The 26,733-nt window shown below is 46.7% G+C and overlaps 1 protein-coding gene across 5 annotated transcripts in view; it reads right to left on the minus strand.

Moving 5' to 3' along the window:
• Positions 1–26,733, minus strand: part of LOC144132279 (uncharacterized) — a 181,254-nt gene that overhangs the window by 29,360 nt on the left and 125,161 nt on the right. For 4 of the 5 annotated variants that reach the window (XM_077664594.1, XM_077664593.1, XM_077664595.1 and 1 more), the window contains one exon: positions 13,754–13,929. In XM_077664594.1, the coding sequence (XP_077520720.1) occupies positions 13,754–13,929 (176 nt within the window). Of the gene's footprint in view, positions 1–13,605; positions 13,930–26,733 lie in introns of all 5 variants that reach the window. The other variant, XR_013314751.1, reaches the window with a different exon arrangement.

A 26,733-nucleotide genomic window follows, 5' to 3' on the forward strand; every position in this document is an offset into this window, starting at 1 on the left:
TCTGTAACCTAGTCTGAACGCAAATCACCTGCAAAGCATTGTGAAAACTCAGCACAGAAAGTGAAAAGCATGCACTGGTCAGCATGTTAACACATAACTCGCGTGGCACTACTTGTTATTAAAACATTTGCACAGAGTTAAAAAAAAATTAAACAGTGAGAAGCTGAAACGTACCTGGTTCCTGCACGCAACGTACTGTTCTCGTAGAGCACATGACGTAGCGCAACAGTGGGCCTCTTCGATTTACCCCGCTCGGGCAGCCCGCTGGCTGCCAGCAAGTTCGCCCCTGACAGGAAAGCGTATCATAGTAACATGGACTGGCGGCCACCGGAACCAGCCTACCGGCAATCACGGCAGCAAGCTATACACGGATCACAGAGGGCAGACGCTCTCCATAGCTTCGCGTTCTGCAGCGTCTCATTGCTACGCACACGTACGGCACAAATAGGATGCTTGAGATCGAAAACAACGACCGGAAGTTATTGAGGGCTGCTGAAGACTGCAGAACGAACAGCTGAACGTGCTCGCACCCGTACACATCGGCGACTACAACGCTAGCGTGTGCCTTAAGTGCACAGTGTGCTGTGTAAGCTTCTAGAAATCCTCAAAACCATGCGATGAGCAATTGCAATCTAACATCTTTCAGTTGACACCACATCGAAGGGAAAAACTCCCCGTGCGTTGCTAATCAGACAACATGCCGTACTCTCAGATTATCGCGTGTTTTTTTACTACGCAGTAAGTATGATTAGTATATATACATGACCGCAGACGATCGACCCTGCATGGTGGTCGACTCTGCACTGTGGTCATTGCGATTTCCCCATTCGCGAACTCCTAAGGACTGTAATCAGAAAAGAATCGGGATAAGTTCTGTTCAACTGTAGTCTGTCGGCTGCCAGCTTTTGCTGCCGGCAAGGAATGCACGCAATATCTCTACAAAAGCGATTAGTTGATTGAACGTTAATCTAGAACAAGCGGGTGTACAGTACAAATTTAGCTGCGTATCGTATCTGTAATGCCACAGTTTTACCGCAGAGGACTAACACTCGAATGAAAGGCGCTACAGTCCGGCCTTGCTTGTCGGCGCCTCATGTACCACATGTGCATGCATGATGATGCGCGCTAGGAAATTATTTTTATCGGATGCCAGAGTCCGGCGGAAGTCCACCAATGCACACCCAAGTGCCTGCTGTGTGGCGGCGACCACGCGGTGGGCGTGAGAGACTGCAAACAACGCCTCAAGTCAGCGAGCGAGCTGCGGTGGGGACCCCAGCAGCAGCAGCGGCGCAGCCGAAGCCGCAGCTGGGGAAGAAGACCAAGATGGTTCCGGGACGAGAGCCAGGACCCGGGCCAGAGCAGAACACGGAGCCGCAGCCGCGGCAGGAGCCGGAGCCGGAGCCGAGGATCCAACCGGGACGGGTCCTACCCACCCCTGGGCAACGCCGGCAAGCAACAGCCGCAGCAAAAGCAGCAGCCGTGGCAACAGACGAAGAAGAGCGGTGGAGGTGTTAAGGTGAGCTGGGGAGACGGCCCTCCCAAAACACTTTTTGCTCCGCACTCTAACACAAACAACATACAAACCACACAAGACAAACAAACCAAACACAGACAAAACAAGAGGACAAAAAGGGGCGCGGAATCTTCACGGCAGCAGAGAACACAGGATGTGAGCTGCTAACCAACGAGAATCAACCGACTAGGCAGGGGAACAGCGTCAGTCCAGACACGAGTCCCGACCTAGCCTTCATAAGGGGCGCCAAACAAGCGGAGTGGGAAAACCTACTCGAGAACCTTGGAAGCGACCACCACATAATAAGGATCTGCACGGTGGCGGACAATGTCAGGAGGAACGATTGGCACGGCTCGGCTAACGGACTGTGACGCCTTCAGAGCGCACTGCAAGCAGCTCGAGGGCGACATCGGTTCTGTGGAAGAGTGGAGCCAACAACTCAGACGAATCCAAGACCTATACACGAAAGAAGTAGACAGAACGGAGCAAACGCCGAACCCAGCCATGGACCGACCCATCACGAGAGAGGAGGTCGTCGAGGCAATAAGATCGGCCACGAAGAACACGGCGGCGGGGGCGGACAAGATCCGGAACTCGCTAATAAGGAACCTCAGTGACGAGGCGATAGATCAGCTTACGACCTACCTCAACAAGCTCTGGCAAGAGGGAAGAGTGCCGGCGGAGTGGAAACATGCCGTCGTTGTGATGATTCCGAAGTTGGGCAAGAAGCTGCAGATCGAGAACTTCAGGCCGATATCTCTAACGTCGTGCCTGGGCAAGCTGTACGAGAAAGTGACCACGAAGAGAATCCAGTCGCACCTGGAGAACGAACAATGGTATCCGGACAGCATGTACGGGTTCAGAGCCAACCTCTCTACGCAAGACGTGCTGCTCCAACACAAGGAGGAAGTGCTCGAGACGATGCCGCAGGCAGGCGAAAATGTCATCATGGCCCTCGACATAAAGGAAACTTTCGACAACGTAAGCCACGCGGCCATCATGGAAGGCATCAACAACACCAACTGCGGGAGGAGAACGCACAATTACGTCAGAGCCTTTCTGAGCGACAGAACGGCGACCGTGGGCCTGGGCGAGCTGAGAAGCGACGTCTTCCCCACGCCGTGCAAAGGCACACCCCAAGGATCCATCATATCACCCGTCCTCTTCAACGTGGCAATGACTGGACTCGCAAGACGGCTCAAGGAGATCCAGGGCATCCAAAACGCGATGTACACCGACGATGTCACGATATGGGTCACCCAAGGATCACTCGGGGAGAAGCAAGAAAAACTACAGGAACCGGCAACTTGCGTAGAAAATTACACCAGAGAGAGGGGCCTAAGATGCTCGACGGAGAAGTCGGAACTCCTAAGGGTCGGCAAGCATCCCACCCAAGTGACACTGGAGGTCGTTCTCGAGGGACAGAACATCCCAGAAAAGAACATGATAAGGATCCTGGGCATGTGGTTGCAAGGAAGCCGGAAATGCAGCCACACCATCAGCCTGCTGAGCAAGGCGGCAGAGCAGGTGGGCCGTATGATCAACAGAGTCTCCCAAAAGAGATACGGAATGAAGGAAGAAGACACTCTCAAGCTAGTCAACAGCCTAATTGTCAGCCGAGTCACGTACTCCCTGCCGTACCACGCGACGACCAAGGCAGAAAGAGAGCAAGCCAACACCATTCTCAGGAAGGCGTACAAGACTGCTCTGCACCTACCCAAGAACACGTCGAACGAAAAGTTGCTCCAGCTAGGCATCAGCAACACCTTCAGCGAGCTCGCCGAAGCTCTGCTGGGAACGCAAACTACAAGACTCAGAGGCACCCCTACGGGACGAGCGCTCCTAAGAAGGTTGGGTCGGGACACGAGCGGACTAGTAGACAGATACGCGGACGTACCGGACCACCTTAGGAAAACTATTAACGTGGGACCATTGCCGAAAAACATGGACCCAAATCTTCACGAAAACAGACGAAAAGCGAGGGCCGAGTACGTAGAAAGAACGCTAGCCCAGTTAGACAACACCGTATACACGGACGCTGCCGTATATCCGCACGAGAGAGAACGCGTAGCCGCGACGGTAGTGGTAAACAAGGAAGGAAACATGATCACGTGTGCCACGGCAAAGGTCGCCGGCACAGCGGAGGCAGAAGAGATTGCCGTTGCGCTGGCGGCAGCAGAAGGCTACAGAATGGGCCGATCTCTCAACATACTGACAGACTCGAAGGAGACGTGCAGGAACTACACAAGGGGCAGGATCAGCAGAACAGCCCTTAGAATACTCAGCAGGGTAACCTCCGCCGAGGAGAAACCCAGGCATAACCTAATCTGGATCTCGGGCCACGCGGGGATAGGAGGGAACGAAAGGGCAGACAGCCTAGCTCGAGGTAACGCATTCCGAGCAGGGCAGTCAAATGCTCCGGAGCTCCGCCTACAGGCTTGCGAGGGGGGATACGCAGAGACCTTGAACTTGCATAGGGGAGCTAGAATTAGATATCCAATACCACACAAAGCCCTAACAAAGGAGGAAGCGACCGGCTGGCGCAGATTACAGACCAACTCCTTTCCTAACCTACACAGACCAACTCCTTTCCTAACCTACACATACTTAATAAGATGTTCCCGACACAATACAGAGCCACCTGCCCTTGGTGCGATGCCACACCTACACTTTACCATATCACGTGAGAGTGTGAACGCAACAAAGCATTCCACCAACACGAACACCCGAGTGCGGAGCAATGGGAGAGTCGGCTTACCAGCGGCGAGCTCACGACCCAGAGGGCCTTAGTGCAGCACGCGAATGATGCAGTGGAGCCTTGGAATAGGGGCCCACCCTTGCTGACGAGAAGCCTCAAGTCGCCAGCGCCAGAGAAGACGACGGAGACTTCATAACCGTGAAACCCTTGAAAGATCCAATAAAGTTTTCACTCACTCACTCACTTTATCTCTTTAATGAGTCAAACAAGGAAATGCATGTGTACGGTTCTTCTCAGATATTTTAAGCATTTGTGACAGAAGGCCCGAGCATTAAGCTGTACAACAGTTGGCAACGACAGAATCTGCACTTGCCTAGATCGGCTGCCGTAAATGACAACTGTGTGGTCATATATATGTGCGCAGAGATGCATTGAGCATTGTGCCCGTGAAGGCTTTTAATAAAGGACATGTTTCAATCAATCAAGCGTTTCTCAAACCGTACCCGCTTTTTCATTGCACAGAACACAATGAAGACCATACACTCTTGTATTGCGCTCAACTTACATCTCACCAAACACGTTCAGCACATGCATATACACGCACGCCTGAGCACGTACTTGGAGCAGGAATCTGCGGTCGCTTGCGTGAAAGGCCTCGAACACCATCGCAACATCAGCCGGGCGCACGAATTTAACAGCCGAAATATTTTGAGAATCAGAACTACATGCAATCGTAATATGAAGCGAGCACGCTTCCCGCCACCATACCACCTCTCCGTCGTCTGCTAGTTGCCTGAGCGCTGCCAGCACAAAATCGTCTTGGCAAGTCTGGCTGCCCACTGGCTGTCCAAAACAGCCCAGCCAGAGAAAAACGAACGCATTCTGGGCACCCACCAGAAGTGCTCGGAGCAGCCCGAGAAAATCGAACGCCTGACTCCGCGCTCTGGCAGCCCGCTGGCAGCCCGTGGGATGCCAGAGGCGAATAATCGAAGAGGCCCAGTGCATCGGCATTTCACATTTCAAATGGAGTGCAGCCATTTTAAAAAACCCAACGCTGGGCAGTGGTTTCGGTTTTGCTACCGAACCAACATGGCGGGCCTAGTTCTCAGAGCGCCAAGAAATGGCGCTGTGCATTTCGCATATCGTGCCAGGATAATGAAACATAGGGCATCGTGGGGATACAACAGGTATGAAGTACTAAGAGGTATTTTGAAAGGAATAATGGTGGCGGGGCTTACTTTCGGGAATGCGGTTCTGTGCTTAACGGCAGAAGTTCAGTCGACATAAGAAGTAAATCAGAGAGCTGTTGGAAAATTAGCACTAAGTGCCCACGGGAAAACCGCAAATGAGGCTGTACAGGGGGATATGGGCTGGGCATCGTTCGAAGCATGGGAAGCTCAGAGTAAAATACTATACGAAGAACGCCTGAGAAATTGCTCGATAACAGGTGGACAGCAAAGGTATTTAAATACCTATTACAGAAAGACCGTTGATTCACAGTGGCAGAAAAGAGCTAGAAAGCTAACCAGTAAGTATGCCGGACAAGAGGACGGAGAAAGAAAGAGCATTAAATGACAGGTTAAAAACACGGAACGTGAAAATTCGATACTATCATGACAATACCTGTGATACAACAGCAACAGACCGAAATATTGGACGAACTACATTCCATTCGGCTTGAGCAAAAGAATCTCGAAGAAAAACTAACAAAACTCGCAGAAAAAGTCAAGAGCGTTGAAGATAATGTGTCACTGGTGCTCCCGCTAAAGCCTGAAGTAGAAAGATTATCTCAAAGTTCCCAGAAACTTGCTGTCGCGTGCACGGCCCTCGAGTCATCGCATGATGACCTGGAGAACCAATCACGAAGAAAGAACTTAATATTCTACGGCATCCATGACAAAGAAACCGAATCGTGGGAACAGTCTGAGACTAAAATTATCTCTTTTTGCGCTGAAAAGTTAAAACTTTCCGTTGACGCCGCTGCCATTGAAAGAGCGCACAGACTAGGAAGATATGCGCCCGACAAGCACAGACCCCTGATCATTAAATTTTTGTCCTTTAAAGAAAAGAATCGTGTTCTTTCAAATGCTGCCAAACTAAAAGATACTGAATGGGCGATAAGCGAGGACTATTCGGCCAAAGTACGGCAACAAAGAAAAAAGCTCATTCAGTTTGCTAAGGCACGCGGCGGAAAGTTGAAACTGCGGTTTAATAAGCTAAACCTGGACAACAAAACCTATATGTACAACATTGAAACAGACGATATCACTTGTGTAAACCAATAGCCATCACCGAGGCTTTTAGCTAGCCCACAAACTGCTATTAAAAATGAACTTGTCTGTATTGTTGTTAATTGCCGCAGCCTAAAAAACAAAACTGACCAATTCCTCTCACTCTTACAAATGACGAGCGCACATGTGGTAATTGGAACCGAGTCATGGCTGGACAGCAACATAAGTGATGGTGAAATATTTCCTCCATCCTATACCACATATAGGAAGGATCGCAATGTACGCGGTGGTGGTGTGTTCATCCTCGTTCATAGCAGTTTGAGAAGCGTGTCTGTTAACTTAGACAACGATTCCTCTGAAGCTGTCTGGTGCAGGGTACGGCTGGGCGATGGTACTTCTTTGGCAATTGGCTCTTTTTATAGGACGCCCGGTTCAACCTGCGCACAGCCATTTTTTGAACTTAGCAACACATTATTAGCCTTAGACGCAACACATATTATCCTTGCCGGTGATTTTAATATGCCCAGCGTAGAATGGTCTTGTTTTAAACCAGTAATTCGCACTGCATCCCTCTTGTATACCGCTTTCCGTGAAGTAATTGGTGCTCACTCATTATTTCAGTTTGTTCAAACCCCTACCAGACTCGGCCTTACCAGTGCTAATGTGCTAGACTTGTTTTTCTGCAATGACCCTAGCCTAGTCTCGTCTGTCATAACGCTGCCAGGCATAAGCGACCATGATGTAGTTTTAGCAAAAGTATCCTGTAATGCTATGAAGACCCACCACACCCAACCACGCAAAGTGTCTTTTTATGAAAAAGGGGATTATGCTTCGCTATCACAGGAACTCGACGCATTTTTTCCTTAGTTTCACATCAGCCATCCCTGAATATTGATTCCTTCTGGAACTTGTTTAAAACTAAAATTTTGTCACTGACGCAGACTTTCATCCCATCCCGCTTGATTTCAGCCAAGCGTCGTGACGATATGCATTGGATGAATAGACAGTTGCGGGCAATGATCAACCGGCGGAAACGGCTCTTTCGCAGATATTGTGATACGCCCGCACTAACTTTGTACTCCGAGATGAAAAAGCAAACTAAGAACTTATCGAAAGAAATCCGTAAAGCGAAAAGGGCATACTTCAGCACACTAGGCCAACAACTAAATACAAACCCAAAGGCAGTCTGGAAATATGTTAAAAATAAGAGAAACAGCAGGGTCTCTGCGCCTGATATACTAGACGCAACTGATTTTGGAAGGGATTCAAAAGGTAAAGCGAGAAGTTTCAATCTTTATTTCCAATCGGTGTTTTCCGATCCCATTAATACACATACTGACTTTCAATCTTCCAGCACCCTGACCAGAATGAATGACGTAGAAATTTCTGAACGGGGGATCATGCTTTTATTACAGAAAATTAAAGTTACATCAGCACCAGGGCCTGACAACATTTCCAATTACGTTTTGAAAAATTGTGCAGCTTCAGTTGCCCCGTATCTCGTTGCATTATTTCAGAAATCGTTAGAGAATTCTTCTTTGCCCCTTGACTGGAGAAGTGCCAATGTCGTTCCGATACATAAGAGTGGTGATAAAACTAAAACATGTAACTATAGGCCCATATCGCTGACGAGCGTGTCGTGCAAAACACTGGAACATGTCATTTATACTCAGTTAATTAGCCATCTACAAAACAATAGTTTTTTCTGTTCGACACAAAAATGGATTTAGGTCCGGCTTCTCATGTGAAACATAGCTCGTGGAATTCACACATGACATTTCTGTTTCCTTAAACTCCGCCGGTCAGGTAGATTGTATATTTTTAGATTTTTGAAAAGCGTTCGATTTAGTTGCTCACAACCTATAGTTACAGAAGCTTTCAAAATTAAATATTCCTACCTCACTCTTATCCTGGATTGAGGCGTATCTTGCGGAAAGGAGACAGTGCGTGGTTATCGACGGTGTCAGCTCGGAAAGTGTGGGTGTAACTTCAGGTGTTCCGCAGGGGTCGGTTTTGGGCCCTCTTCTATTTCTCATTTTTATAAATGACCTCACTAGTAACATTTCAAGTATAATCAGACTTTATGCTGATGACTGTTGTATCTACCGCAATATTTCTTCTGAAGCACATGCAATTTCACTACAGCATGACCTCAACTCTGTATTCTCTTGGTGCAACAACTGGAATATGGCGCTAAACATCTCCAAATGTAATCTGGTCCGGTTTACAAAAAAGAAACAATTCCTCCAAACAGACTATTTCCTTGGTAGCACTGAATTATCCGCAGTTTCAACTTATAAGTACTTGGGAGTCTTTTTTTCTACTGACCTATCATGGAATACACACGTAAATTACATATCTGCTAAAGCCAGTCGCACATTAAACTTTCTCAGACGTAACTTTAAGGACGCTCCCCTTACGCTGAAGGAGACATTATACATGTCTACTGTACGTCCGATACTTGAGTATGCTTCCGCGGTTTGGGACCCGCATACAAAACTGAATATTGAGGAGCTGGAGCGCGTCCAGAAACGGGCTGCTAGGTTTGTGTCCGCCGATTACAATTTCCAAAAAAGTTCTTCTGGTTTGCGCGAGAAGTTGGGATGGCCATTACTTGAAAACAGGCGCAAATATTTGAGACTCTCTTTCTTTTATAATGTGCTTAATAATAAAACTGGAATTCCAAAAGAGAAATACATTAGTGAACCCAGCTACATTTCCGCCCGCACTGACCACCCACTTAAGGTGCGCGAGTACAATTGCCGTATAAACGTATTCAAATATAGTTTTTTCCCACAAACAGTGCATGATTGGAACTGTCTCCCTTCGCGGGTCGCTACCGCTCCTCCTACATCGTTTCTGACCGATTTGCAAAGCCACCTGTCAATATAAGTGCAATAATTCTTGTCCGAGTGTATTATGTTTTAAGCAGTGCTGTATTTTAAAATGTATCTTTTTTTTGTGTGTGTATTTGTGTGTTTAGGGTATGTTTGCCTTTCTACAATGGTTTTTATTTTGTTTGTTTGTTTGTTTGTTTGTTTGTTTGTTCTTGCTTCCGTGTGCATGGGTTTATTGTATTTTCTGTGTAGACCGCATCATTTGCCTAATTTATTATGTACTAGATGTTTGTTCTTATTTATGATGTTTCCCCCCTACAATAATGCCCCAATGAGGGCGCTGTAGGTACTGTGTATAAATATAAATATAAATATAAATAAATAGATTCAATGGAAAAGAAGCATAGTGTAGAACTAAATCGATACTGCAGAAGGCAGGTCAGGAAGGAAGCGTTTCATGATAACTCAAGAGGCAGTGCCCTCCTCTTTGAAGCTAGGTCAGGGTGTCTTAGAACGTGCAGCTACAAAAAGAAATATAACGAAGAAGATGACACAAGTGCTGTGTGTGGTAAATCTGTAGAAACAATAGAACATCTCATACTAAAATGTGATGGTATCCATCCCGATGTCAATGCAGGCACAGTCACTCTTCCTGAGGCCCTAGGGTTTAGAGGTAACAATTGCAATGTAAATAAATCTGCGGCGGAAATAAGCAAAACGCGATTGGAAGATTGGTGGCTCAAAAGCAGAGAGGGGATATAAGGTTAGAAACTGTAGGATGACGTATTTAATATAAATGCTGAATTTTAATAACTTACAACACAGTTAAACAAAAAATAGAGGAAAAAAAACTGACCATGGTGGCAACTGCCGTCACCCCATTTCAAAGGGGATGCTCCTACCTTCCATCCATCCATCCATCGTCTATTACTCGCATGATTTGTGCACTTTTGTAGTGAGAGCTAAACTTGGCTATTAGTCGAGCATTTCACCGTGGTCCAGAGAGGCCAGTTGTGCGCTTGCGCGGCGGCCAAAGAGGAGCAGCAGGTATGCCGCGTGTGATGTCAGAGCTTCGCCGCCGCCGCGGCCGCGCGTTCCGTCACGTGGAAGAGCAGTTGTGCGCATGCGCAGCAACCAGAGAGTAGCAGCTGGCCGGCCTTCGCCGTGCTAGCTATGCGCATAACTGCACATGCACAGCTGCGTGTATAAAATGCGGAGGTGACACTGCGGCCGTATCACAGTCTAATAAAGTGGATTGTTGAGCTAGTTGGTGCATGATCGAATAAATGGCAGCGGAAAGTAAACGAAGACATAGAAGAAACACACAGACGAGGACGATGCTGCACTGACAACTGAACGTTTATTGGAAAGGCCGCATATTTATACTTAGAGACCAGCCAGTGCTTCGAATGATGTCTTATCAATTCCTGCTTGCATCCCGGCACAGATATCTCACTTCTTTTTTCGATAGGCCAACCGATGGCGTGCTGACGCATTGCTCTCCGGATTCACGGATGGCCCAGGCTTCCAGGATTTCTCTTGTCAGCTTGTCTTTGCTCTTTTTCACTACCTGCACGTGGTGAAGGTCAGCAAGGCTTGTTTGTTTTTTGCAAGTTTCGCAATCTCTGCAGTGTATCGCAAGGTTGGTGCCAGACTTGCCTGCTATGGCTGTTGCGTGCTCTCTTGCTCTGTCGTTGACGCATCTCCCGGTTTGGCCTATGTAATGCTTCCCGCAGAATAGAGGGATACGATAAACGATGCCCTGAAAGCACTGAGAATACCTCGTTCTGTGTCCGATTTGGCAATCGGATTTGTTTTTCTGCCCATTCACTCGCGCGCACATGCTTTTCGCCTTGTTTGGCGCCGTGGGAATGATCTTGATGTTGTGCTTCTTCCCGATCTTTTTGAGATTGTGGGAAGCGATGATGTTTACCATCGCTTCCCATGAAGACACCCTGTACATTCAGAAGAGTGGAGTGTGCATCGGGTCCAGAGTCGCTCCAGCCCTGAGTGATCTATACCTCGCGGCCTGCGACAAAAGAATTCAGGAAGCAACCAAGGACAGACGCATCGTGAGGATCGTCCGGTACGTCGACGACTACTTGGTGCTATGCGAGCAGAAAAAAGAGGACACGGACACCCTAAAAGACAACACACTGACCACCTGTCAGAATAGCTGTCCAGGGCTCAAGTTCACATGAGAGCTTCCTGAGCACGGCGTCCTACGCTTCTTAGACATACGCCTTGAGTTCTCGCCGGGGCACCTATGTTGGACATACCAGCCTCGAGCAAAGAAGCAGTTTCTTCCTTTCAGCTCTAACCACTCTAAGACGGTCAAAAGAGGAATTGTGAGGGCAGCATTGCAATCTGCTCTAAAGAAGTCGTGTCCACACCAGATGAGCCAGGGCTTCAGAGGCAAGTTGCTAGGCTTCAGGAAGCCGGATATCCTTTGGCGTTGCTCTGCAGCATAGCAGAAGACCTCGTGCTGCCGAAGAAGCTTGGCAGGGAAAAGGAAAGTGCCCCTGAAGCATCGACTCAAAGAAAGAAGTTTTCCGTTATTCCCTACGTTCATGGGCTGACCCACAATCTCAAAAAGATCGGGAAGAAGCACAACATCAAGATCATTCCCACGGCGCCAAACAAGGCGAAAAGCATGTGCGCGCGAGTGAATGGGCAGAAAAACAAATCCGATTGCCAAATCGGACACAGAACGAGGTATTCTCAGTGCTTTCAGGGCATCGTTTATCGTATCCCTCTATTCTGCGGGAAGCATTACATAGGCCAAACCGGGAGATGCGTCAACGACAGAGCAAGAGAGCACGCAACAGCCATAGCAGGCAAGTCTGGCACCAACCTTGCGATACACTGCAGAGATTGCGAAACTTGCAAAAAACAAACAAGCCCTGCTGACCTTCACCACGTGCAGGTAGTGAAAAAGAGCAAAGACAAGCTGACAAGAGAAATCCTGGAAGCCTGGGCCATCCGTGAATCCGGAGAGCAATGCGTCAGCACGCCATCAGTTGGCCTATCGAAAAAAGAAGTGAGATATCTGTGCCGGGATGCAAGCAGGAATTGATAAGACATCATTCGAAGCACTGGCTGGTCTCTAAGTATAAATATGCGGCCTTTCCAATAAACGTTCAGTTGTCAGTGCAGCATCGTCCTCGTCTGTGTGTTTCTTCTATGTCTTCGTTTACTTTCCGCTGCCATTTATTCTATCACAGTCGTTTCGCATGGATGACGAGAAGGAGAGTCCGGTCGCTGTTCAGCAGCCGTATCGACAGGAAAAGATCAATTTCTCACTACCTGGCATAGCCGAGCTAAGCAATTGTCAATTTTTTCTTTAAATTAAGGCTTCAAAAAGAGGCTTGCAAATGGCATGACGGTGCATGCACACCTCAAAGCAATAAAATCGGAATGACACAACTGCGAAGCCAGTAGTCCGAGACAAATGGAGATAAAATGGCACCCTCGCGTGTGGCCTGGCTGATTAGCGGCAAACCAAACAGCAGACTGTTCGGTAGGCGTGGACTCCGGCATGCACGCAGCTCTCCATCCGGGAAAGCAATCGTCAGCGTGACCAAGGCATGCAATTCGTCCCCTTCCCACCTTTTGCAGCCACACACGGCCGTGCAGATTTTCCAAAGCCTACCTTGCACACACTCGGGTGCATGCTGGTGGTCTGGCACAGCAGGGAGCGCAAAATATGCAAGTAAAAGCATTTTTTTATAGACCGGGGTAACAATTTAGGGGTGCAAATTACATCTATAATTACAGCATTTACCCGTTAGCTGCAGCTGCCCAAATGGCCACCGACGGCCACTCAGTCTCTACATGTTAAAGAGTACGACGTCGTATTCATCCTTGAAGCGCGGACTGCATGTTAGCATCCGGAGGAGTTGTTTTAGGCCACTTTGCTATTCTCTGGCTGGTGACAGGAACTCTCAGTCCTCACAGGATCTGCCACATCACCTCTGTCTCTCCATTTTGTAACAACAGACCCAAAGCGCACCGTACTATGGCCAGCCATCACACCATAAACATCCTCACGCAGCTGCACCACTGGGCCAGGCCCAAGACTCGCTTGGGTCTAATCACAATCTGTTCCCATCTCTGCTCTTTGTTTGTGCCGGACTTGAGTGTTGTTTAAGCTACTTCGCATCTGTGCCCATCAACAATATTGGGTGTTGACTGTCAGTGTTGCATGCTCAGCATACCATGCTCCGCTGAGCCGGGCCGATCATGCAGTGCCCACAACCGCCAGACCAGGGGTCATCAAACAGGGTTCCTTCAATGCATTCATTACAGCAGAGTTGAAGTGCTTACTGCTGAGAGCTTTTGTTGAAGGTGGCCTCAACAGCTGCTGCCGAAAATGTGCACCTCTGTCAAATGTGCTGTAATCAGCGCTAGTAGTGGGCAGGCCTTGCATTGAACGCACAGTCTACGTGGCCAGAAGGGACTCGAAGAGCCTCACTCAAGCTGGTGCTCCTTGTGCAGGTCCCACTCGCGGGTGAAGTGTCCCTCAGCGTCCATGTGCCGCTGCATCCGCTCCTGGTCAATGTTGGCTCGGTCACTCTTCCACTGCTCGTACTCGCGCCGCTGCCGGCCGGTCATGGCCAGCTTGGGTGGCAGTGCATGGCCGCCACTCTCCTGGAAGACACACGCACTGCATGACTGCACCACTGCACATGCATGACAACTATGACTGAACACCTCTGGACAGACCTCGTGCAACATGCATTCTTGTTCTTTTCTGAAAAACTCTAGTCACCTTCAGAATGAAATAACTTAGGCCCACAAACTTCACACTGCCCTTATATTGAACTCATTTAGTGCAAAGACAAAATAAAGAAACATACAACGACCTCTCAATTTTATGCTTTCAAGTTATACAGCTAAACCTAGGTGTCATCACCATCATCATCAGCAGCAAGCAGCAGCAGCTTGACTGCACGCATTGCAGGGCAAAGGCGTCTCCCATATCACTCCAATTAATCCTGTCCTTTGCCAGCTGCGCACACCGTATGCCCGCAAACTTCTTAATCTCATCCGCCCACCTAACCTTCTGCCGCCCCCTGTTACGCTTGCCTTCTCTTGGAATCCACTCTGTTACACTTAAGGACCAGCCATTATCTTGCCTTTGCATTACATACATGCCCTGCCCAAGCACACTTAATTCTTCCTCTTGATTTCGACTAGGATGTGATTAACTCACGTTTGTTCCCTGACCCACACTGCTTCTTTCTCTTAACATCACATTTATCCCAGAAGAGTGGAGAGTTGGGCTTGTTGGTATACGATGAACAGCTCTAACACAGGACGGAGAAGAACACAACACAGACGCTGACTAGCAACTGGCGTTTATTTCAGAAATACATATATATATATACATACCGCAACCCTGCAATCAAGAAAAACAGATTCAACTTGCTGCGCGAAAATAAGGCGAAGGTGCGTGCTCAGCTCATGACAAAAGAAACTTACCGTATTTACACGATTGTAAGTCGACTCCAATGTAAGTCGATCCACATCACATTTTGGAAAAAAAAAAAACTTGGAGATCATTTAAATTTCGCCTTTAGTAACAGAACTCGATAGCCCTATCCTGCGGCCTTTGCTTATCGCCAGCCACTAATGGCTGCCGTGTGCGGGCACGCCAGTAGGCACATCCCCTACCGAGAATGTATTAGTCACTGGACTACTCGTCCACGCTTGAGCCATCTTCCTCACTAGCGCTGCCGTCGTGATCGCTGCTGTGGTCCCACAGCTTGTCGTTCTAACATTGTCATGCAGCGAAATTCTGTACTTTGCAAACAGCCACATCACAACATCACATGGAACAGCTGAAAAATTTGCCTCGTTGCAGCTGCCACAGCTGTATCACCCGTTGCGAGCGTCGACCTTGCAGCCCGGCGCACAGTTAGTTTCATTGGCGTAAAGAATGACAGCCATCTTGAATGTAGCCATGAACGTACCGGACCCAAACCACAAATGACGAAGCACTATTAACCTTCTGTCTCTCCACTTCCCTGGTCAAGTTCGAAGGAAAAGTGTATACACAAAAGAAAGGTGTTTGCATCGGCTCCTGCCTTGCACCAGCCCCAAGGCTAAAGGGAGCCTTTTTTGCTATTCGCGAGGACTTCAATTTTACAGTATGACATGCGCGCTCGAAGCTTTTCCAGTATGCCCGTGCCTTGGAAAAGCCGGTGTGACAAACTGATAGCAGATGGGAAATGTTTTTTTTATGACCAGAAACACAACCAAGTTATTGAGACTAATAAAAGATAGCTAGAAACAAGATACAGGACTAGCCGGAGCCTTTCTCCTAGGGGCCGGCATGACTGTTCTGTATCTGTACTGCAGCCCTTAACTATTCTTGTCGTAAACTGCCGAAGCATTAAAAATAAAGTAGATGAATTTGCAGCTCTAGTCTCTGCCGTTAGGCCACATATTGTCATTGGCACAGAATCTTGGCTTCATGACTGTATTCTCGACACTGAAGTTTTCTCAAATGGTTTCCGATAGCAGAGAGGGGCACGTCACCGCTTCAAACACGGTCATGCCAACCCCGCTCTCTGCACAGGCTGTCCTGATATGGACCATCTCGACGCTGCCCTTTTGCTTTGCCGGCTTGCTGACACCCGATGAACACCGCCCCATCAAGCCACTCCACCCCCCACCTCTGACTCACGACATCGCAGAAGCTACCGCTTTCCCGCTATTTCCCGCTTGGAATGAGCCTCTCATCTGGCAACCGGCTGCAACTATCAACACGGAAAGCATACTTAATCCACGACTGCACCGGCTCGACTTGGGGCACGTCACTGCATCAAACACGGTCATGCCAACCCCGCCTCTGCGCAGGCTGTCCTGATATGGACCATCTCGACGCTGCCCTTTTGCTTTGCCGGCTTGCTGACACCCGATGAACACCACCCCATCAAGCCACTCCACCCCCCGCCTCTAACTCACGACATCGCAGAAGCTACCGCTTTCCCGCTATTTCCCGCTTGGAATGAGCCTCTCATCTGGCAACCGGCTGCAACTATCAACACGGAAAGCATACTTAATCCACGACTGCACCGGCTCGACTTGGGGCACGTCACTGCATCAAACACGGTCATGCCAACCCCGCCTCTGCGCAGGCTGTCCTGATATGGACCATCTCGACGCTGCCCTTTTGCTTTGCCGGCTTGCTGACACCCGATGAACACCACCCCATCAAGCCACTCCACCCCCCGCCTCTAACTCACGACATCGCAGAAGCTAGCGCTCTCCCACTTTTTCCTGCTTGGAAATCTCATCTGGCAACCGGCTGCAACTATCAACACGGAAAGCATACTTAATCCAAGACTGCACCGGCTCGACTTGGGGCACGTCACCGCATCAAACACGGTCATGCCAACCCCGCTCTCTGCGCAGGCTGTCCTGATGTGGACCATCTCGACGCTGCCCTTTTGCTTTGCCGGCTTGCTGACACCCGATGAACACCACCCCATCAAGCCACTCCACCCCCTGCCTTTGACTCACGACATCGCAGAAGCTAGCGCTTTCCCACTATTTCCCGCTTGGAAATCTCATCTGGCAACCGGCTGCAACTATCAATACGGAAAGCATACTTAATTCACGACTGCACAGGCTCGACTTGGGGCACGTCAACACATCAAACACAGTCATGCCAATCCCGCTCTCTGCGCAGGCTGTCCTGATATGGACCATCTCGACGCTGCCCTTGTGCTTTGCCGGCTTGCTGACGCCCGATGAACACCGCCCTATCAAGCCACTGCACCCCCCACCTCTGACTAACGACGTCGCAGAAGCTAGCGCTTTCCCACTGTTTCCCGCTTGGGATGAGCCTCTCATCTGGCAACCGGCTGCAACTATCCACACGGAAAGCGTACTTAATCCACGACTGCACCGGCTCGACTTGGGGCACGTCACCGCATCAAATATGATCATGACAACCCCGCCCTCTATGCAGGTTAGTTATTTACCGCATGCTTGTTGTACCCGTACAAGCAATCCCTTTTTGTTTGCAGTGTCGTGCCCACTTGAGTATGTCGATTCTTGCCGCAAATTGATGTACCAAAGTTGCTTACATTGCATTAATGCTTCTGTTGTTCACCTCTTGCTTGTTCTCTCCGGCGACGTTGAACTGAACCCTAGACCCATGACCCCAGAATGAATCGCTGAGGCGATATCGTGTCTTGAACAATCACTACAAACAAACAATACTCACTGAGCTTTCAAACATGCATAGTGCCCTGACTAGCATCGAAAATCACGTCAGCACTCTTTCCCTGAGGGTTGATGCTTTAGAAAATATAGTACATACAGGTCAAGCCAGCGGAAAATCTTCAGAACCAGGCTCAAACGATGAAATTACCAGGCTTTCCTCCGAAATAAAAATCCTCACAAAAAAGTGCGATGACGCAGAAAATCGCTTACGCAGGTCGAACTTGATCTTTTTTGGTATCACGGATGCGGCCGGTGAGACCTGGGTGCAATCAGAGGAGCATGTAATCTCTTTCTGCTCACAGCATCTTGATCTATCGTTAAATGTTGATGATATAGAACGTGCGCATCGAATGGGCCGCTTCCAAGAATAAAAAAACTGCCCAATCATTGTCCAAATGGCACATTTTAAGGTGAAGTCAAAAATTTTGACAGGAGGGCCGAAGCTGAAGGGATCAAAATTTTCTGTTCGTGAAGGTTACTCTGTGCATGTTCGATTAGCCCGGAAAAAGTTGTACTCTTTTGGTAAGGAAAGGGATGCCACGTTCAAAATACGTTACGACAAACTGCTGATGGACAAAAAACAATACACGACACCAATAGGGATCGAGTAATCGAACTTTCATCATAGCGATCACCACCTGCTTCCAAGGTTCATTTTAAAAAGCCAGCTCTGCCTTCACAAAGTTCGCACGTCATCTTATCATAAAATGGCTGTCATGTTCACGAATATTTGCAGCTACTTACTAAAAAAGGAAGCTGTGGAAGCACTTCTCGATGATAATTGCTCGGATACTGCGGTCCTCACCTAGTCATGGCTTACCGCAGATATTCAGGACAGCGAACTTCTCGAGGCTAGTAAAGCGTTTAGTGTCTACAGACTCGACAGAGCTGGCCGAAGAGGAGGTGGTGTCCTGATTCTCGTTAAATCAACGGTAGTCTCAAACTTTGTGCCTGTTCATTGTAGCCTTGAACTAGTATGTATTAACCTGTCCCTTACATTTAGCAACACCTTGCTTATCGCCTGCTACTGTCCGCCAGATTTAGATTGTTCTTTTGTTGATGAGCTGTACTCCGTCCTTTTGCACCTTCAATCCCGCTTTCCACGAGCGAACTTGGTCCTATGCGGAGACTTTAATTATCCGGATATCGACTGGGAACAGCTGTCAGCATCTTCTCATCAGTCGAAAAAATTTATTGACTCAATTTTTACTTTTAATCTGTTTCAGTCTGTTAGAACCCCAACCCGTGGCCCCAACATCCTTGATCTAGCGTTTCTCTCAAAGCCTGAGTTATGTCAGTCTCTCTCGTGTACTAGTGGCCTTAGTGATCACAATCTGTTATTTTTTAATTTGGCTATTTCCATTCCCACCCGTAAGCCATATTTAAAATATATTCGCGACTATAACAAAGCCGACTATGCGCAAATTAACCTTGAACTGGAAGCGTTTATCAATTTAGTAAAACTACTCACACCCGAACAGTTACTTTACAAGCAAAAATTACTTTCACTCATGGAAATATATGTCCTGCTTATCTGCATTCACGGAGATGCTGATAAGTGCTGGTTTTCTAACGGCCTTCGACAGTTGTTAAGAAAAAAGAAGCGACTTTTTCGAGCTGCCAAAAATTCTGCCTGTTTCCAAATGGGACAAGTACTTTGAATGCCTCCGGGTTTATACAAATCTTTTTAGGCACTCCAAAAAGAGATTTTACCATAAAGACTTGCATAACATCATTCGGAATAACCCTAAGAAGTTCTGGAATATCCTGTTGCCAAACCGTAACTCGCCTCAAAATATCATCTTGCACGACCAAGATGGCTCGCACGTCCCCGCAGATCGCTGCGCAGATGTCATGAACACCTACTTTTCTTCAGTTTTTACTCGGGAATCAGTCCTCAATGTACCCAGCTATCCCAGCCTTAATTTCAGCCAGATGCCTCCAATTTCAATTTCAGTCGAAGGCATAGCTAAACTTATTGATAACTTGAAGCCGTCAAGTGCTCCCGGGACGGATGACATAACTACCAAGATTCTTAAAGGTACAAGAGATATTTCATGCCAGATATTACAAATCATTTTTAGTCAATCAATTTCAAGTTCAGCAATTCCAAATGACTGGGCATTAAGTAAGGTTTCATTGACATATCATTAACATGTATTGCTTGTAAAATGCTGTAACACATCATATACTCACAAGTCTGCTCTCACCTGGAAAAGAATTCCTTATTTTTTACCAATCAACATGGTTTCCGCTCTGAATTTTCGTGCGATACCCAGCTTTTCGAGTTTACTACCGACCTTCACCTGAACTTAGATTCATCATTTCAAACTGATATCATCTACCTGGATTTCTCTAAAGCCTTTGACCGGGTTCCACACCAACGTCTTATGGCTAAACTCTCCTCTCTTTCCTTAGATCCCTTAATACTGTCATGGATTTCTTCTTTCCTCTCAGACCGCACCCAGTTTACTGTTATCGGCAATCACCACTCCAAAGCCTCCAAAATTATTTCAGGTGTACCCCAAGGCTCTATCCTTGGACCACTCTTATCTTTAGTGTTTATCAACGACCTTCATGCAAATATCTCTTCCTCAATTCGCCTTTTCACCGACGATTGCGTTCTTTATCGCCGCATAACTGCCATTTCTGACCAGAGACTCCTCCAGAAAGACCTCGGTACAATAGAAACCTGGTACACCTCCTGGCTGATGAATCTAAACATATCCAAATGCAAGAGCATGCAAATATCCTGAAAGCATTCCACCTTTAACTGTTCATGCTCGTTAAACTCCACTGCTATTTCACGTGTTGAATCATGCCGATACTTAGGTGTTGTTATCACCGACAAACTCAACTGGACTGAACACATCACAAAATTAGTGGCAGAGACATCCAAAACACTTGGTTTCATTAAGCGTTCCCTCTCTTTATCCCCCAGTTCAATAAGAAAACTTGCCTACGAGGTGTACTTTAGACCAAAACTTGAATATGCCAGCAATATGGAGCCCTCACCAGCAATATCTAATTAAATCACTTGAAAGCATCCATAACCGGGCGGCTCGCTTCATCTGTTCGAATATGATAGACAAGTTAGCGTTAGTGCCATTAAATCATCCATTAACCTTGAATCATTAGCGCATCGAAGGAAGGTTTCACGGCTGTGCCTATTCCAAAACTTATATTACAATCGCCCTGACCTGAGAACCTTCCTTTTAGTACCACCTGTACGAACATCACGTCGTCTTTTCAATTCTATGAGCGTGCAACGCATAACCCGTTCGACAAACGCATTTAATAAGTCTTTCTTACCCTTAGCCATTGAAGAATGGAACTCAATTCCTGAACCTATAATCCATGAACGTGACAACTCTAAATTCAGGCAGCTAATATCAGCTCACTTTGCCAAATAATCTTTTTATCAGCAAACATTTCCAGGTTTACTCAGATACCAAACGCGAATTTTGCTTTGTAGCTCTTCCCTACGCCCATGTAATGTCATATTTTCTGCTTTGTCTTATCTATCTTTTTTTCTCTTTTCTGTGTTTGTAATAATTGTACATGTAAACTTTTGTATTGATTTGTAAAGATATGCGAAATTAATCGCATGGGCGTTCTTTTCGTCTTTTTTTTTTGTTTTTCTGTTTCAATAACCATGGTTTCATAAGAATGTGTAACCTTACTTGCCTCTCTCGTTTTTATTTCGCTTTTATATGACCACATGATTACTGTACTTGTTACCCCCCCCCCCCCCCCCTTATGTAATGCCCAACCCAGGGCCCTTAAGGGATAATAAATGATGATGATGATAATATATATCGTCGTAAAAGGAATACCCAGGGAGGGGGTGTGTTCCTGCTTGTCAATGCTTGCCTGCGATCTGCTGCTTTGTCCTTGGCTCTGGAGTGCAACGAATCAGTTTGATGCAGTGTGCAGTTAGATAATGGTCGTCACTTAGCTGTTGGTTCATTCTACCATTCTCCTGCAAGTACCAATCATGACGTTTTTAAATACCTATCAAATTTTTATCTTCACTCAACCAAGATTTTGTTTTAGGTGGTGATTTTAATATGGCCACTGTCCAGTGGGACAGTAATAAATGCAATACGACAGACTTGAGTGCCTTATCAGTAGGCTTTTCCGAGTTCATTTTAGCTAATGACCTGTACCAGTTTGTTGCAGAACCAACAAGGCAAGGAAGCAGCGGTGCTTCTATCCTCGACTTAATTTTTACTAACAGACAGTCCATCATTAGTGACGTTATGGTCGCTCCGGGGATAAGTGACCATGACTGCGTTGTTGCACAGCTTAGGCCTGTCAGCTCTCGAATAGCACATGCAGGAACCAGAAAGGTTTATTTCTATGAAAAGGTTGATTCTGCTTCCATCTGCACTCAGCTTAAATCTTTCTTACCTGAATTCACTGCGGCCAGTGAAAATTTAGATTGTAATAGGCTGTGGTTAATGTTTAAACATATACTTGAAAAATTAATTGCTCAGTATATCCCTAGTAATGATATGTCTTGTAAAAGGCGAGCTGATAAGCCATGGGTGACTCGCCAGACTCATTTGGTTATCAAAAAAAAGACAAAGACACCGCCTCTTATGCAGGTACAAAAGAAGCAATGATCGCTCTGTCTATGACTCCTTAAAGCGTCTTGGAAATGAAATAAAAGTTAAGAATAAGGTAGCCAGGCGTGACTATTTTTATGCTTTGGGAGATAAGCTGCAAACTTAATCTAAGGAAATGTGGAAGTTTTTAAAATTGAATGCAAGAGAGCCCATATGAATCCGAAACTTGGTAGATTGTAACGATGTACTGGTGGGCGATGATTATAAGAAGGCCTGTTCATTTAACACTTATTTCCAGTCTGTTTTCACTCCGCCTTATTCTGCAAATCTCCCTCAGTGTCTGAGGCACTAACCAGTGATACTACTGACCTGGTTATTACGCACAATGGTGTAGCAAAATTACTTCAAGATATTAAAGCTGGTTCTGCAGGTGGGCCCGACGGTCTTCCTTCATATGTCCTGCGGGCCTGCACTGATGTGATTGCTCACTATTTAGTGATTTTGTTCAACAAATCGCTTAAAACCATCTCTCTTCCTGACGAGTGGAAAATGGCTAATGTAGTTCCTATTCACAAAGGTGGCTCAAAGAATAGTGTCAGTAACTACAGGCCTACCTCCATTACTTGTATTTGTTGCAAATTAATGGAGCACATCATTTACAATTCCGTGATGAAAAACCTCTAAAGCAATAAATTCTTCACCGACTCCCAAGATGGTTGCAGGTCTGGCCACTCATGCATAACCTAATGCAGTCATGACATTTTCTCTGCTTTTGAAGGCCACGAGCAGGTAGACTGCGTATTTTTACACTTCAAAAAGGCCTTCAACACAGTGTCCCGTGTCCTGTTACTCCATAAGCTATCGTTTCTTGGCATACAAAGCAAATTGTTTCAATGGATTAAAGATTACCTGCAAGGGCGCAAGAACGCGTCTTAGTAAATGGCATTTAGAAGTACGGAAAGCAGGGCAAGTTGGTTACTACTATCCACAGTAAAACAGCGCGGGAAAAACACGACGACGGAACATACATGACGACACGAGCGCTGGCTTTCAACTGGTGATTTATTACGCACATGTGTACATATACTATTCCCGCCAAACACTAAACAGACCAAAAATATTGAAGAAACACCGCGTCATCACTCAACACCTTAAATCTACATTTCTACAAATGCATGCTCCAAAAAGGTGATTTCACGGTTAGCCAATGATAATGAGGGCTTGCTAATGCATGTTTCACCCCCCTTGTCAAAGTGATATGCCTCTACTAGTTCCCTTAATATCTGATCCTTATGTTTGAAGATGACGGATGTCTGATGAAGCAATGGGGCGCACGTGTGCTTAGGTTGCCTGCAGTGCAGCGCTGAATTCGAACCGGCTGCCCTGTCCAAAGAATTGCGATGCTCCCTCAGGTGTTCGTTGAGACATCGCCCAGTCTGGCCAACATACCACCCACCGCATGAAAGGGGAATCTTGTAAGCGCTCGTGCCGTCGTGTATGTTCCGTCCTCGTGTCTTTTCCGCGCTGTTTTACCATGGTTAGTAAATGGGCGCTTATCAAACACTGCAGCGGTCACTTCTGGTGTCCCGCAGGAATCTCTGTTGGGGCCTTTACTGTTCTTAGTCTATGTCAATGACATGGTGGTGCAGAAGACTGTGTTTTGTATCGTTCTATTAAAGAACCATGTGACTCAGATAATCTTCAGCAAAACTTGGACCGCATTCAACTTTGGTGCGATAAATGGAAGATGTGTTTGAATACTGCAAAATGTTACTGTATTTCATTTACCCACACGCGCACTGCAATTTTGTCTGACTACCTTTTAAACAAGGAACCTTTAACTAAAATAACCAATTATAAATATCTTGGTGTTTATTTTTCTGCTGACCTGACTTGGAAAAAACAAACAGAATATACATCGTCGAAGGCAGCAAGAATGTTGAACTTCTTAAAGAGGAATTTCTGAGATGCTCCTCAGAAGGTTAAGGAAATTTTGTATTTCACAAACATCAGACCCTCAAATCGGGACTCATAGTGCTATGCTGGAGCGTGAACAGAATCGTACAGCGTGATTTGTCACAAACAAATATTCTTTTAATCTCCGTAGTATCTGCATCAAGCAGGGGTTGAACTGGGACTCACTGGAAAAGCGCCGTTTGCGAATTAAGTTAGAACTTGTTGTTTACTAGGAAGCGCAAAAAACGGACTAAGGACAGAGTAGGGGACACAAAAACACGTTCACGAGCACTACTGCCAACTGTTTATTCATACTGTAGTACAGGGGATATATAAGAATAGAATGTCGCGCATGCGCGTAGAAAAGGCACAAAGACCGCACATCAGTCATGAGCACAAGTTAACCAAAAAACGAATATAAAAAAAGCACATTCAGATGAATATACGTATACAGACGTGTCACTGACACAACGTTCGGACAGCTTTCTGATATAATAAGCCTCTAATACAAGCCTAGCCTTATCATTACCGCTGTTGCCAAGAATGGTGGTCTTCTCCAATCTTGCCCTACACATGCACAAAGCAAGGTGACGCACGAGAATAGCACTAGTATCATTAGTTTCTATGTTTCTAGCATGCTCCCATAGCCGGTCATTAATACAGCAGCCAGTTCGGCCAACGCATGAAGCGGTCTTTGTGCCTTTTCTACGCGCATGCTCGACATTCTGTTCTTATATATCCCCTGTACTACAGCATGAATAAACAATTGGTAGTCGTGCTCGTGAACGTGTTTTTGTGTCCCCTACTCTGTCCTTCATCTGTTTTTTGCACTTCCTAGTAAACGAAATGCATCACCAACTAGACAGGCAGCTTGCTCTCCTAAGTTGGAACTTCTCTACCGGATTCACTGCAATAAAACTGCTATTAACTCTAAAACATATCTGCTCCCACCACATTTTGTATCAAAAAGATGCGACCACGAATGGAAGATACGTGAAATGACGAGTCATACAGATGCCTACAAACGCTCTTTTTTTCCACATGCCATCAATGAATGGAACAAGCTGCCTCACTCTGTGATCGAATGCCAGTCCGAGGCAAAGTTTCGTGCAATGTTGTCGGACCTCTGATGTGCTTTATGTACTTGGATACTGTTTCCCGCTCTTCATATTTCGCTTTCTCCATTTCCTTACTTTTATGTGATTTCACATTGACGATCCTTTTCATTTTACATAACTTTTTTTGTACCAGAGGTTGAGCCCATGTCGCATGCTGTGAGATGTATCTTTGAAAATTGTATGTTTGTATCCTCCCTGTAATTATACCTTCACGGCGCTGCACGAAATGTGGATAAATAAATAAATAAATACTTCCTGATATGACAGGACTTTGGCAGCCAGTCTCAAGACCACAACATAGTACAAAATTTTCAGATATGTTGACGATTATCTGCTAGTCTTCAAGAGCTCCCCATAGCAAAACGCCTCTGAAGAAACCGTCCGCATCATCGCCTAATTTTCCTTGCACCTAAAAAATCTCTCCATAACGGTTGAGCATCCCAGACTACAAGCTTCACTTCCTGGATCTTTTGCTGCACCTTTCCTCTGGCCACACCTGCTGGCAGCACGCACCCCGCTCGCAGAAGAGCATGCTGCCGTTTACCTCCGCGCACTCGAACCTTATCAAACGAGGTATCGCCACATTTGCAATAAAATATGCCCTCTACAGATCCCTCCAACACCAAATCTTTGCCAGCTTCAACTCACAGGTGAGCCGGCTCAGATCCGGTAATTTCCCGGAGGACCTGCTGCGCAACCTGGCGGAAAAACTTGTTCAGGAAATCCGCGGAAATTCTAATACCCCTGTCACACGGGCACTTTCGATCCTCATTGAGTCAATGCTCATCGAACTCAATGCAGATCGACGGTTGTCACACGGCCACTTTCAAGCGCAATCGAGCTCGATCCTGCTTGGCTCGATGCCAATTCCTCAAGAGTGCTTGAGGTTCCAAGCACAATCGAAAGCACTTTCGCTCTCATGAAGCTATAAAAATAAACACTAGTCAACAAAACAAAACCACAATTTTTGTTGTTTTAACTGATTAAAATGCAAGACAGAACATTTAGCCGCAGAGGTGCGCCACAAGATTAGACACTTGATGCAGATATGCAGATGTACCCATTTGGCTACGAATTTGGCTGCCTCTGCCCCCGACTGCACAGTGTTGCCGGACATCACCATGCTATGGCTGTCAGCGGAACATTTGGCGCCACTTAACACGCATGAGGAAAACTTCTCAATGAGCATTGAAAATGTCCGTGCAGCACTGGATGTTTCGAGCGTGCTCGAAAATCTCGATGCAGATCGAGCTCAATGAGGATCGAAAGTGCCCGTGTGACAGGGGTATATGAAGAAACATACGGACATCGAACAATCGCACACAGTCGTTGTTCCCTATGTGCATGGTGCGTCCCACAAGCCCAACAAGATGGGCACTAAAGGTGGAGTTCGTGTAATTTTTTCTCCCCCGAACAATTGTATTGAATTGTATTGGGTTTTATGGCACATAAGCAACTTAGGCTATCACGCGCCAAACACATGGTATAATTTATTTAAAAAATTGGGTGTCCTCAGCGAAAGTCCTTGTCCGGACGAGGACTCCGAGGAGCCCATCAAATCGAATGCAGAC

Source organism: Amblyomma americanum, chromosome 5 (genome assembly GCF_052857255.1).
Source record: "Amblyomma americanum isolate KBUSLIRL-KWMA chromosome 5, ASM5285725v1, whole genome shotgun sequence".
NCBI classification, from domain to species: Eukaryota; Metazoa; Arthropoda; class Arachnida; order Ixodida; family Ixodidae; genus Amblyomma; species Amblyomma americanum.